The following is a 15,398-nucleotide window of genomic DNA, read 5'->3' as shown; positions in this document are numbered from 1 at the left end:
GTAATATGAAAAAGAATTGTTTAAACTACCATCAGTTTTTAAACCCTGGATCCAGAAAGTGGCCATGTTGACAATGAGAAAGTAGGAGTAAAGGCAAATTGCTATGCAAGAGCTAAAAAATATTCCTCACTTTGTACATGTTTTTAGTGACTTTTAACAGGAGAAAACTTCAAAGGCTATTTTCTGGTAGGCCTCATTAAACTGGTTTCAAATCTCTGTGTTCCCCAGACTACACTGTCCAAGCTTTACTGGGTGCATCTGCTACCAAATTGACACTTCATTTTGCCACACATCTGCAGTAGTTTTACACTCAGACCATTGCTGTGTAAAATTAATGCTAAGTAGTCTTAACTTAAATAATAATATGTATGGTTTGCAGAAGCAGAGAATTCCTATTAGAAGAATATTAAAGTCCACCCCCTGCAGGGTGAACCTTCCCATTGCAACACAGGAAAAAGGACATTTGTCCATATAAAGGTCCATATGCAGAGAAGCATCATATTTTTAGCATTTCCTGTAGCTGACTATGTTTTCAAATTAACCTGATTTGATTTTTTAAAGGGATGTGTATCTTATCATGAAAAGAAACAGGCATATTGAATGGCTTCATATTGTGCTGTACAGTGGGCCTCTTAAGAGTACCCAAGTGCCCAAACCGTGAGATTTGCAGAATCTGACTGGGAGGCCTGGTCTTCATTCTTCCTACCCAGGGCTGAAGAAGATAGAGGAAATTTCATGTGAAATTTGCTATCCAATATGTATTTTATTGTATGCAAGAGTGATTTCTTTCAGTACTGGAAAATTCAGTTGTGTTTTTAGTACCATCGGAACTGGGTTTCACATGTGCCTTGGTCTTCCAGTCCTCTGTTAGATCCCCAGATGCTTGTCTTCTGTGACAGCTGTCATTCAGATGAATTCAGTAGAACTTGAACTGTGAAATGTATTTTCATCTCAGATAATATCTTCTGTAAAATCAAGCTTGTGTTACTTAAACTGCTTGAGACGTGTGTCGAGCCATGTTTGCTAAGCTACATAACAGATGGTAACAGATTTCAGTGAACTTCGTGTAGCAGGTGGAGGGAATCTCTCATTCTAGGTTGAGGGCTACATTGGCTTTAAGAAGAAATGATGGGGATTGAAGGACAAGTATTTTTTGATATGTACTTTTCTCCTTTTCTATCTTCTTTTTCCTTAATTTGGACACTCTAAGCAGCAATGCATTCACGAACTCTGACTTCCCTCTGGGGTCCATTTGGCAGTAGCAATTTCTGTAGTACTATGACGCAATCTTTTCTATTAACAAGCACTGCTACATTTAAAAAAATGGATACTTTTTATCCAGACTGCTCCATTTTAAATACCTATACATGGAACAAACAGTTGTGCTTCATTTAATTTCTTATTCTCTTTGCATACAAGAGAGTCTGTCATGTCTTACTTTGTTAATAACAATTTCTTGCAGTGCAGCAGGGTTTTGTTATATTATTGGTGTGGGAATACAGCAAAAAGTAGATAGTTTTAAAAGCAACTGCTTTTATGAATAAGGACATAATTCGTTATTTAGTGTTAACATTAAATTGCATTCTCCTCTTGATTCATTAGATGCATGTATCATGAAAAGAATATTCTTTGAAGTCTACAGGGTTTGGGTTTTGTTAGTTTTTATGTTGCAGAGTCTTCATTTCACAACAGCAATTCTCGCAGACTAGGAACACAAAGCCTATATCGTATTAAAATGGACAGTCATACCTTCAGTGCAGTCCTGAGTCTGTGGAAGCAGTGCAGGCCTTTGTGCTTTCAGGAAAGGGTAAAGAAACAAGACTCATCACTGCAAACGCCATTAGTTGCCTGATCCAGTACATCTTTCTGGTCATTGCCTGAGAAGAAACTACCTCTGCTTTGCTGATTATGCAATATTATATTTGGGGGATGGAGGGAAAGGGAATGAAAAGGTACCCTTGTAGATGTGTTTACAACTTGAGTATTTACCTGAATGACTCTTTTGTCCTTATTCAGTGATCTATGAGTTCCTCTTGTTAGGATCATTGCATCTTTCACAATGTTTCTGCTTCTGCATAACATGGGTTACATATAGTGTGTTTGTTCAGTAATGCCTTCATCTAGAAAGTCAGGGAAATGACCTTTAAAGAACAAAGTTAAGTATTAGTTTAATACTGAAGGAGGGTATTAAAAGGCTGTGAGATACTTTCAAAACAAATTAGTAAAACATTTCTTTCATTTCTTTATAGATTCTGGACAACCAGGAAGTCCAAGCCACAATGATCCTGCCAAGAATCCACCAGGTAAATATAAGTTCCAGAGCATATGCATCTAACATTGTTTGAGAACAAAGATACTACTGTTAATAGTTAAAGAGAGCATAATTGGTCAGCAACCTGTTTTGCTCTGGTAAGTACATATAATCAGGACAAGCTGTGATTATTTTAGTTCTTTTAAACTGGCAATGACTCAATTGTAGTTTCATCAACATTCATTTAATCTAGGGAACTTTTCTTTCAGTTCATGGTTTTTAGAATTTTCTAAGTGGGGATGGGCAGAGGACTAAGGAGACAAGATGCCAGATAGCTTTAGTTTTATAAAAGTCTCCAAATGCTACAATTATTCTTTTATCTCAGACAAAACACAATTGGCCTACCTCTAAAATCTGTGACCTGAGCTACCAGCTTCTTTACTTTTATTTTATTCTTGCATTATAAAATGCAAATATGTTAATTTTTTTATGTTTTTCATATCCACTCAGAGCAGTTTTTGAACATGTTGTTAATGGGTCATGCTAGTGACATTTGGAATTTTTTTGAGAGAGATGTCAGTGTAAACAGTCCTTTCAAGAATTTCTTAAAAATAAAAGTTCAAGAGAAAATCAAACCCAGACTTTGCCATTCCACACTGTTTAGACAAAAGGTTCTTTGTATTTTTTATGGAGTTATCCTCTAATCAATTGGGCTGTGCTAGTAAATCTTGTGAATCTTTGTTGGTTTATGAATTTTATTGGGGTAAGACAAGTGTGACCAACCTACTATAACTTCTTAATGAGCAAGGAGTGACTCCTGCTGCCACCGTCATGCTGTATCTTTTCATTTTGGCTCTCAGAAGAAGTGTGTATCTGAAATAAGCTGCAGCTACCTCAGTTTGCTCTTTTTCTAAATGCAAAATGAATGACACTCTAACCAAGAGGTAATTGTGTGATGCTGGGCTATTACATATACATGAATATTTTCTGGATCTGTCCAAATGTTAGGAAAAACAGCCTGTGTTGTGGCTGTACAGTTTTGTACTATGCATATGATCAAAGTATTCTCTACATGTGGTAGAATATGTCATGTGTGTTGCATGTGAATATCCAAAAGTGGGAGAACTGTCATAGATGGTTATACAAAAAGCCATATTCCTGTAATATAAAAAGCAGAAACGTATACTGGAAGATTGCAGATATGTTTTAGAGATATGAAGGCAGAATAAGTCAAGTAACATGGTAAGCTCTTTTTCAAGTGATTTTTTTAAATGTGATTTTTTTTTTTTTTTTTTTTTTTGCAAGGGATGATGCAGGCTTGAAATCACTTTTGGCTGAAGACTTCAATGCTGTTTCTCTCCAAACTGTGTGGGATGTTATGAGCAGGCTTTTATTTCTCTATTAAATACATGACATAAATTACGTAGGATAGTGGTTTAAAAACCCAAACCAGCAAATTTACACCTAAAACAAGCCTGAAAAATTTCCTCACAGATAATAACAGTTTTATACAACTTGGAGCATTTAGCTGTAGAACATTTATTTTTGTTTTAGAATGTCTCCGTGAGTGCAAGAAAAGCCAAATGCATTACCCCTCTTCATTTTGAAGGATCCTTTTTAGCCTCTGGGTTTGGGAAACTGAAGGCAGGGTCTGGAAACTCACTTTCAACATATTTTAAAATTCTTTTTTTAAAGTACCATTTAGTCTTTGGAGTAGAAAGGTAGAAACACTTGTTTCACTAGTGAGGATCGCATCCTCTAATGAGTTTAGTCTTACTAACCCTCAGTCTTAACTCCCAGCTACTCCAGCAAGGAGTAATCTTGCTGCCAGCAACAGAACCCTGGGGAGGGCAGCAGATGAGCTATATAGGCTTTCTTTTGGCAGCCTTGTGGGTCAAGACCAGATGCCCCAATGTCTGACAAACTCCAGTTTCCTAGAAGGTAGAGGGAGATAGAGGGCAGACAAATCTGTTGCTGGTTTCGTCATGAAACTTTCTGCTTGAAATTTGAGCATAACACTTTCTCATGCTTTGGAGTCACTGCTGGCAGTATTATTCCTTTATCTGCTGCCAAGTGGGGACAGAAAATGGAAGTTGTGCCTTGTTTCCCTTGAAACCCTTCATTTAAGCAGAGACAGAGGCATAATTGAATGTCATCTCTCTATTTGAGGATACATGAACTTCTAGTGTTGTTCAGCTTCCCTGTGTGATACTGTGTTGGGTTTAAACTGGCAGGGAGAAAATGTTGAGGTTTGTGGGACTGCAGAATACAGGACTTCTGTGGCTGTGCAGGAGAATGAAAGGGAGTTGCACTCCATTCAGCTTGTCTGGGAAAAGGACTGCTGTCCTGTTCTTTCTTATTAAACTTCACATGAGTCTTATTATTAGAACCAGGCAGTCACTTCTGTCAGAGCCCCAGAGGATATCCACTCTGAGGTTTGTTTTCAGTCCCAGGCCAGGAGCATGTGAACTGGCAGTGCCAGGAGGGTTTGTTCTCCTACCATGTTTTGGTCTGATGCCTGTATGTCAAGGAGCCAGGGCATTGGCAAAGGGTAGGTGCTGTTAGCTTTTGGATGCCACTACCTTCACAAAGACATTGCCAAGAAAGAGGAGGTTGGAAACTGAATGGTAGTTGGTGAGGTTGCTGGTGTTAAAAGTGGGTTTTTCTAGGTTTGGCTAGACTGTTGCATTCTTTAGGGTGTCTGGTAATTTGCTGTCTTAACCATGGAGGGAGGGTAATGCCACTTGCCAAACAAAAGAACATTAAAAGCACTTGCTGGAATTCTTTACAATAAGTTCCTAAAAATACACTGAATACTTTGATAGCATAATACAGTATTAAGATGGTGTAGCTTGTGGTGAAAGTGGTATGTAGCTTTGGTAGCAAGATCCAGGGATATCCTCCTCTAAGTTTTATTTTTCAGTAAGTTTCATCTGGTATACTTCCAAAGAATGTAACTTGCTTTTCTGAGAGCTGGATTGTAAAGGTCACTTCTCCAAAGGGATTGTTAAGTAGGTTCCAGACAGATAGATAAGCTGAACTGAACTGAACTGAGAGAGGAGAAGAGTTCGAATGCTGCTGTTGTCTGCATCAGTCATTAAGTTCCTGGAATCTAAAAGTTTATGTTATGCTAGCATGGTGCTATTTATTAAAAATTTACATGGTTTCAAAGAGAGAATGCACATGTTCATGGATCCATTGAGGGTGACTAAACAGATAGAAGCACACTTGGATTAATAAGTTTTAAAAATGAAAATATTTGGAGCCTTGGACACCAGCAGTCAAAAAAAAAACCAAACCCAAAAAACCAAAAAAACCCAAAACAAACCAAACCCAAATACTGTATACCTGCCCTGTTTCTTACTATTCTGCTGGGCATCTGCTCAGGGCTACTGCTGAAGGCAGGCTGTTGAAGGAGACCTGGTGTGGCAGTTTCAGTGTAATGCTGTATTATTTGCTCACTGCAAGTCCCACAGGTCTTTTATATAGCTTAAGAAAATCTAAAAAATGAGCCTTCCTTAACATGTATGTCTTGAAATATCTGCAAAGGTGTGGGAGGATATGTACTGAATACAGAGGGAGTGATCTTTCAGTTTAGGCATAAGAAAATTATGAGGGTGAGTAAAAAGAGAAAAACATCCAGAGCTACTAGTAAGCTAATATATTAACACCAGCCATGACAGTTTGATCTCCAGTGATACAATCCTTACTAGCCAGTTCTTCTAGTAGAGGATTTTCTGGGATTTGTTCTGCTTTATTTTTCTTTCTGTTACTTGCTGCCTGATGGCCACAACGTTTGAGATTAATAAGGTTACTCGCTACCTGCCATTGTTGTGAGGTTGCTGCTTGGCAGACTTGATTTATTTATAAACCAGCATTAACACTGCTGTGTCCAGTTGTTGCCACGTTGCTCAAATCTTTGGACACAGCCTTTTTAAGCTGCTGAAATAAGAGTAAGAAATAGTGATACTGATAGAGTAAAGTGTTATCTTGATATGACAATAGGATAGACTGTTGAATGTATTTTGAGGAATCGAGAACTGGAAGCCTGAGGGAGTGGATACCAGTTCCTACTGGTGCTTCATGTCCTTCATCTTTTGTCTTCTGGATGGAGCGGGGAGAAGAATAGTCTCTTCTTGTACAGGTCCCTTCAAGATTTCAAAGCTATTCTTGTCCAGCATTGGGGAATACAAAAGATAACATTTCAGAAGGTGTAAAGGAAACCAAACCATCCTGACACAGACAGTGATGAACCTCATTGGTGAGGGAAGACAAGTGTGTTCAGATTTTTGCTTTTATCCAAGCAGATGAGTTCAGAGGTTGTTAGAGCTATGTTTCCTAGCAAGTGGGACCTGCTAGGTTTTTTTCCTGATAGAATTTATTCCACTTTAGCTGGCCCAAGGAATATTTTCATGTAAATTTTGCAGACTCTATAACATCAGTCAGGGTTGAATGAGGAATGCAGATGACTCAGGTTTGAGCCTGTGTGCTGATGAATATTACATTACTTATATGAAGTGACACACTTTTAGACAGAAAGATTGAGAAACTGTCTCTCTGCCTTTCATACCTCCCCACTGTTTCCCTTTTTCTTTCCTCCACAGTAACCCATGTTATGTTGTCAGGGAACTCATCTGGTGGTAAGATCCTTAATCTGAATGAGGCATAGGTATGTGAATCCCCAGCCCCAGCCTCACTGTTCTGGAATTGGTTTTCCCCTTCTGTTTTCACCAGAAATTTTATTCTGGGAACCATTTCCAAAGAAGATCTGAGTGAAATCACCATCTATTAATTTTTTTTTTTTCTCCTAATTAAAGAAGGTGTTGCCAAAAACCTTGCCACCAGCCTCACCTATCTCTCAATATGCAAATCTCTCTTGCAGCTGTAGAGCCCCAAAGGCTTTTTTTGCTCTTTCATATGGGCTAGCAGCCATAGGGATAACATTCTTTTTGGATGAAGCCCTAAGAAATGTGTAATAAATTTACCTATATATGACTGGTTTAGATAGAAGTATTTCAGTTTTAAGTTTTAGAATGTATACTTTCAGAAATAACCTCTGAAGAGTATGTGGTCTCAACCTTTGCTCTCTTTTGGAAATGCAGTAAGCAAATGTCTTCGAGTTTTGAATGACTCAGAACACAGATGGTTTCATTGTTTTACTGTACTGCAAGTTACCCTCTTGTGGATGGGGAATTAGCCCCCTAATTAATAGGAATAGAAGAGATATTCCCTGGTCTCATCATTGTAAGCAGCTTTTCTTGTGGAAGCAATGATGCCATAGTAGCAGTTTGGGGATTCAGACAGAACTGTATTTAAACAAACATGTATTCACCTTGCTTTTTCAGCATGGGAGTGGATATTCTGAAATGCTTGCTGTTTCCCGTATGCCTGCAGCCGTGCCATCTCAGATAGTGATCTTCAAATAAACCAGGGTTGGGCTTGGTTAGGGCTTGATTTTCTGAGGAGTTCTCCCTTTCCCAAATGCTCTGTGAATTAGTAATGCCAGTGATTGAGAGGTGATACTCTTCCTTGCCAGCCTCTCAGCCCTGAGCCGGGTGGGGCATTCTGGGGGCAGAACGCAGCTGTGCTATCTCAACAATCAGAAATCTGCACAGATTGTACAGCCCCTTTTTCCAAGAGGAAGAGTTTTTGGCCTTGCATACTGGTTTGAAATTTAGTGTGGGTAATTAGTACTGTCTACTGGCTTAGGATTACTTCTGAATTTTTGTTTGCATCGGCTATCCTTCTTTATGAACCTACTCTGTAAATAAATGATGCTGTGATTTTGATGCATGTTCGCTTCTGATGCTGTTGTGTTCAATGGTGAGCACAATAGTTTTTACATCAAAGCATGCGCAGAGCAAGAATTTACTAAAAACTGTTATGTTAGAATTCCAGAAATCTGCGTTGACACTAGAAGATTCCTTTTTGGTACCTGGTCCGTTAAACCAGATGCTTAATTATTCAGATTACTGCAGCATTGAAGGACATTATGGTTCTGGTTATCAACTTGAGAGTATTGAAAAGCTGATTTGTTTTTGAAAATGGCACAGGCAGCTTTTTGGTTCCTTATTGTACTAAAAAGTTCAGTGGAGTCAGGGGATCTTTTTGCAATATGTTTGTTTCCTGCCCCAGTTACAACATCATTGCAACTTTCAGGAAAAAAAACAAAACAAACCGTGGGCATGCGAGAAGGCCGGAGACAATTGTGCGGTAACCAAAATAGCCTCATACTCTGGACAGACCTTAGTTCAACTGTCTCAAATGGCATCAACACTGAAATCTTCTGTGTCACTCCTTGGCTCATGTTATCCACCCTTAACTACCTTTAAGAAATTCTGTTTCAGTGGTAACCTGTTTCTGGTACTCTTTTTAAGATACTGGCTTCAAAATGCAAGCAATAAGAAAACAAACTGCAAGTCTGCTGACTGTTAACTTATGATGAACAGTGTGAGACTAATTTTTGACTACCAGTTCTGACTGTGAATAGTAGCTGTATGCCACTAGGATTCCTGCTGAAACTAAAGAGCTTCCTGTGGAAGTTAGATACTGCAGAGAGCAGCAAGAGTTGATCCTTAAAAAGTTAGTTTTGAAAGACCCAAACAAAAGAAGCTATACAATGAAATTATTTAATCTTTAATTGTAGCAGTTTCAGAAGTAAAAAAAAACCTGTAGCAGCATCCAGAACATTACATTGCATAACTTAAAGTCAAGATACAGCTCTCTGCTAGTATTTTGTACACCAGGCTGAAGATTCCAGCCTTTTTTCCCCAGTAGCTCCTGATGTTGAACCTGTCTTTTTAAAGACCTCAGAAATAGTACAATAATACAAATTCTTTCTTGCACTGATTGGATCCTTACTCTTGTTTTATAAGTTGCTCAAAATCAAGGCTGTATCAGTGGAAAAAATAGATGTGTAAAGATACCAGGAAGCAATTTTAAGTTTTCGCACAAGTCAATATGCAGCAGAACGTAAACAGACATTCTATTCATAAAGGTACAATTAAATCAGAAGACGTAAAAAAGGCTGGCTAAAGATTTGTAAAGCCAGACGTCACTGGTAAGCTTTTAAGTAGTGTGAGAACAAGCCCTTTACAGTACATGTTAGTGCAAACTGAAAATATTTTTCAGTATGTTTAAACAACTTTTTTTTCCATGGTTAAAAGCTATACTTGTAACTCAGTGCAGGAATAGAATGGAAGATATGTAAGGACTAGGGCACAATAACTTCTACAGCAGTTGGAGGTGTTACTGAAGGTTTCTCCTGTTACTGACTGTATGAGAGGAGCTTGATCTCGGCTTAACCTGTTTGTCTTTCATCGTTAATGGCACTGGTCTGGTCATTGTAGTATTGTTTGGAAAATGTATTTTTCAGAAATTAGTTGTCTGTAAAAAAGGTAAGGAGAGAAGACAGATTTTATACTCACTGTGTACAAAAACTAAAAGGAAATACAGAAAAAAATCCACTGCTATTTATGCATTTTGGAAGTTACTGACTATACAGAATTGCACTATGGTGATTTTGGCAGAAATGTTCTTTTGTAGAACTCAGATTTTTAAGAATAATGACAATTATTGAAATGCATTTCAGAGGCAATATGAGTTTTAATAAATGACAATACTCGATGCTTATGTTAAGTTTGAACAATAAAGACGTCAAAGTTTTATCATGACCATCAAAAGATACAACAAATCCTCTGTGAGGAATACTACAATAGACTTATCAAGTGCATTAGTTTCTGTACTGAACAGATCAGAAACACACACCAAGAATGCTAATTTAAGGCTCTTTAACATGTTAATGCAAGCAATGCATTAGGGAATGCTTAATCAAAAAACCAGTAAGACCTATACCGTACGGAGTATCACCACATTTTTTTTCTTCTATGCAGTGTAATGATGTGAATGTGAATGTTAAATCTTATTCAATAAGGATATCAGCTTCACAATGTAAAAAGCAGTGTCTCACACCATAAAGTCAAAATGTCGTATACAGTTGTCCTGCTGCATACAGTCTTGTTGTCTATCCTTTATTGTATGTAGAGTGCACGTTTCTACAACAAATTACAGCAGTTTAATGGCACAGAACATTTTCCTATTGCACAGCTGCGAGCCAAGAACAGTTCTGTAACATACCCACCATGGATTGTCTTCCTAACTAGTTAAAACTGTTGGAAGTCCACTGGTGCTGGAACTGAACACACTGTGTTTATTTTTCTGCACTTGGAGGCACCACTGGAATGCACCTTCCCTGTTAGAACATAAGTCTCAGGATGAAGTTGCTCAGTGCCTGTGACATAGACTGTTTATTGTTGCATCAATTTTTTAATAATATTTTGTCACATTACATAGAGAAAAAAATCAAGCTGTTTTTTTAAGTTGATTGAGATTGTCAATAGCTGTAGCTTCCCTCTTTCCTAATGCCAGGCAAAGCATTTGCATATATCTGTGGGTGTTATTATTTTTGGACCATCCAAGGCAGGGAGAAACCTGGGTGAAAGACAGTGATCTATCAGTCAGCAATACATCCTTCTGTGAGGGAGTGATAAATAGTGGTACCACTCAGTGGCAGAATATTTTCCCTGCTCCCGTTTCATTATCTCAAGGAGAGAAACATGCTGTATTGCTCTTTATGTTATGTGGGTATTCTGAGTATTGCTGGTGAGAAAAACAAAGAATTCATGAGAGAAGGCTGAAGATTTAACATGTGTGTCTGTGTGTATGCGTGCATACACATGTATACATCTGTGTTCTTACATATAAAATCCTACATGGTCATTTTATTTTTTTAATATGAGCCTTGAGGCTTGTTCTCACTGTAATGATAGCTTGACTAATCTACGCTTGGGTAAAGCTCCTCTCAAGTTAGCTGAACTTGACTGAGAGAAGTTGTGCTTCAAAGTAGTGATATTTGGATAAGCAGCAGAGAAGTTCAGTCTTGTCTCATTACCATCTCCAGAGCTGGCTGCATGTTTGTACACTGGCTTTAAGCCACACTTCACTTACAGGCCAACTAAAATCAAGAAACCAGATTTTTCTTTGGAAGTCTCCCTTCCATTTACTACTTCAGAATGTTCTTGCTGAAGGAAATAGGCAGAGAAGGGAAAGATTGCCATTGTCGGAGGAATTATTAGCATTCATCCAGATTGCTCATTCTTAGATTAAAAAATGAAAACTCAGGAGGAAGGGAAAAAGAAACGTTAACTCTTTGCAATTTTTTATGATATAGGTATGCCAAGTTCTGTCAAATAAAGAAGTAAATATTTGAGAAGCCATGTCATGTTTTCATCCACACAAAACACATGGAGAAAGGGTGCAAGAGAATGCAGAAGATGAAAGAGAAAGTCTTATTTCTTAGAAACGGGAGATGAATAAGGTTGCAGTGAGGCCTGCGACGTCCAGGTGAAGGACAGTAACAGAGGAAAAAGTAATGGATATGGAGAGAAGCTGTTGAAAATGAGAGGGAGAGGAATGTGAAAGGAAGTGAAATAAAAAGAAAGGGAGACCTGCAGAGCTACTAGTGGAAACAGAGACGTGCAGGGATGTTGTATGAAGTGATGTTTACTGGAAGATGAGAAGATGATGGCACTGGCATAACATCATTCAGGATAATCCCACAGGCCTATGGTGCTCTGCACGCCCCCTGCACTTGCTCCTGGGATGGTTTTTGAGCTGGGGAAGACTGACATTTGCTTATAGGTGTAACAGCGTAACACAGATATCAGGAAACGTGCTTAGTTGGATGCACGCACATTCTTTCAGCTTGAGTTGTCAGATGCATTGTTTATACCTGCACTGGTAAATAATATCAGAGGTGCTGGGTGAGGTGGCTCTGTGGGCCTAGGGAGACTGCCAGTAAGCAGTGAAAACTGCTCTTTTTGCCTCTGCCCTCCTTGTTTGACCCTGAAAAGTAAGTAGAGATTTCTCCAGATGTACCAAGGACAGATCTCTCAAGTGGAGTGTACTGCTTTTACAGTCACTTTTCTGATTATAGTGGCAGTGTTTTCTTAAAATACTTGAAGATGAAAGCAATAATTGCCATTGTTTTCCAAATCAGTAAATAGTCCAGTAGGTGCATTTTTTATCTGTTTGTTTTGTTAGTTAAGACATTTAGAGTGCTTTTACTCATTCAAGCATTTGGAACAGAAAATTGACAGCGTATTTCCAAAAGAAAAAAGCTGTGTTAATTCAGAAAAAAGATTAGAGAAACCACAGTAAGAAATTCTTAGTGCACTGTCTCACATGAAAGCAAATAAAAAAATAATACTGTTGGAGCAGCAATGTGCACCAACTATAGATCTAAATATTTCTGTTGGTAAATGGTTGGCATTTCTACCTGTAAGGGCTGTGATGTCATGTAATCTCAAATTCAGTCGGGTCAGCTTATGCAGTGATTATTGATATGAGACTTCCACAGAAACCTGGGTTTCTCAGGTCCCTTTTTATAAGGTTATCTAGTTACACTACTGAGATAGGTCTTGATTATCAGCTGTTGTTCCACTGCCATAGTCCAATTTGTGCCTGAATTTCACAGCAGGGAAAGTATATCATATACATTTGTCTTAGAATAAGTAAACATAAACCAAAACAATAATATATGGTTTCTTAAAGATAGGTTTCTAGATATATAATTCAGAATGTATCTAAAAACCCCACTGAACAGCTCAGCTGTTTTGCCCAGTTCCTGTCTTTACTGGCAATAATAGCAAAACCCTCATCTGCCTCAGAGGGGATGATTTGGTAATGGAGGTGGTAGTGTAAAGTCACTATCAGCAGGGTAAGAGTTAAGTAAAAGTCTATTTAACAGAAATGTATGCAAGGACAGGACTGCTCTATGAAATTGCTTAGTCCAGCTGATACAGTTCTTCAATACTGACTTAAAAATTGAAGATACTAATAAAAGAAAGTAGTTATTAGACATTTTTCTGGATGGTTAGCTAGGAACTCAGTGTACTGCTTGTCAGTTTTCATACACATATTAAAAAATTGCTTTCTCACAACTCCTCAAGATTTTTTGCACCTCTGCCTGAATTTCAGCTCTCATTAGATCCTGTGCTCAGCTTTCAATGTACTTTGGTCTGTGTATTATGGTTCTGGGACTCTGTTGATACTGTTGTTAGCTGGTGTATAAACTTACCTATAGTTATTTATTAATCTTCTCATTATACTGATTATGATATTGTGATCTTTTTCAGTGTACCTTGAGGACAGTTTCGTAAAATCTGGAGTGTTCAACGTGTCAGAACTTGTGAGGGTGTCCAGAAGTAAGTTATCATTTGCATTTAATCATTTCCAAAGCCTGCTATAATCAAGTGAAGGTTTTTTTCTTGAAGTTTTTTTTTTCTCCCCAGCATGTAAGATGCATAGGAAATGCCTGTAAGCACGGACAGTTTTGATATCTTTGACCACAGTATTACAGTACATCATGCATGTGTTTCTAATAAACTGAGCAGAAGCCTTCTTTTGTCTCTTCAATATTTAAAGATTGAATCAATTTGTTATGTGTCCCTCTGAACAACTTAATGAACTGATATATCAATAAAATTACCATACTTAACAAAACCTACTTGTTAGACTTGCAGCTTTTTAAGGTTGTCCTGCACATCCTTGGATTTTGCTAAACCATCTGATCATTCTTTTAGTTTGCTTTTGAATTTGTAGCTCTTAAAAGAAAAATCACAGCATGGATATAAAGGATGACTAACTTTATGTATTGTACGCTTGTATTTCTTTTACTTGTAGCACTGGCTGTAATAGAATTTCTAACTACATTTGTTTGTTTTGGCATCAGAAATGTTATGCACACAAACATACAAAAAAAAGTAATATAAAATGTAAAGGACAGTGGAGCTTTTAATGCAGAAAGAAAAAACAAAATGAATATAAGTAAGAAGATGTATTTTGTTGACATCTAAGCATTTGCTATAATAGTATGGCATAAAACCAGTGCACACTTTCATTTGACACTGCTTTCTGAACGCTTCTTTTCTCCCTTTAGTATCAACACTATTAAAGTATTTCTCTTAAGACTTCATTAGGAAGTGAACAAAAATACTTGAAAGTTATAGTTAGAAGCATCCACAGTGATGACACCGACATTATTACAACTGAATGGTCCAGGAAAATCTCTTTTCTGATGAGGTGAGGATAAAACCAGTGAGGCAGAAGTTTTCAAAACTGTCTGTCCAAATTTTGCACAGGAGCTAATTCATGCCAAGTCAGGATGCTTGAGGAATTTAATTAACTTGGTGATGCTTAAGATGCATGTGTCATTTCATTTGCTGTGGTTACAAATTAATATTCACCAATTAAAATTATGTTAAGTCCTTCAGCAAAATACTGAGCATTGCCATCCTGCAGTGTTAAGACATACTTTTTTTTTTGCTTGCTGAAGATACGATTTTGCTGGTTTAGGAGGCTGAGGATGTGTGAAATACAGCTAGCTATCTTTTATTTGTCAGGTGGTTAAATACATTTTAAAGTATCAGGCCATTCAGATGAAAAAATAATCGATATTGTAGTTATGTTATGAAATTGTACCTTCTGCAGTTGTTATACACGATATACTTCTAATAATAAGCTTTAAAGCATGTGGTTTCTGTGGGATTTCTTACCATGCATTTGTTTAACCTCAAGCCACAACAGAGTTGTACTTTAACTGTCAGGAAAAATACAAACCTTCAGATACATTACATAACATGCAATTATTCTTTTAAGTGCCAAAGGTAGTTAAAAAGCACAATGCACAGACAGTGAACAAAGGTAAATACACCACAATATGTAACATATAATTTATTCTTGAAATGCCAAGATGTATGGTACACAGACTCTGTAAGGAAGTAAAGATAATGCTGAATGTGTGTGTGTGTGTGGGTGTGGGTGTGGGTGTGGGTGTACGTATGCAAAGCAGTGCCTGTGGCACTCACTGGGTGAAAGAAAAAGAAGGTAGCAAAACAAGCTGTCAGCACAGAAGGCTATTATTAATAAAAAGAAGTAACATTAAGAGAAAAGGAATTTACGTGTCCCCAAGTTTTTTCTTTCCAGTTATTTCAGTTCTTTAATAAATAATGTTAGCTGTCCTTATAAACCTTGCCTCATTCATTAGAAAAGTCCTTCTACAGAAGGCTTGACTTTGTGCCAAGGTTTG

General features: G+C 37.6%; 1 protein-coding gene across 7 annotated transcripts in view; it reads left to right on the top strand.

Annotated features, from left to right (window-relative positions):
• NFIB (nuclear factor I B) overlaps positions 1-15,398 on the top strand; it is a 270,788-nt gene that overhangs the window by 198,524 nt on the left and 56,866 nt on the right. For all 7 annotated transcript variants that reach the window (XM_075727248.1, XM_075727245.1, XM_075727243.1 and 4 more), the window contains exons 3-4: positions 2,250-2,303; positions 13,447-13,515. In XM_075727248.1, coding sequence (XP_075583363.1) covers positions 2,250-2,303; positions 13,447-13,515 — 123 coding nt within the window. The remainder of the gene's footprint in view (positions 1-2,249; positions 2,304-13,446; positions 13,516-15,398) is intronic.

The sequence above is a fragment of the Pelecanus crispus genome, chromosome Z (assembly GCF_030463565.1).
Source record: "Pelecanus crispus isolate bPelCri1 chromosome Z, bPelCri1.pri, whole genome shotgun sequence".
In the NCBI taxonomy this organism is placed as follows: Eukaryota; Metazoa; Chordata; class Aves; order Pelecaniformes; family Pelecanidae; genus Pelecanus; species Pelecanus crispus.
This window is presented reverse-complemented; position numbering and strand designations above follow the sequence as displayed.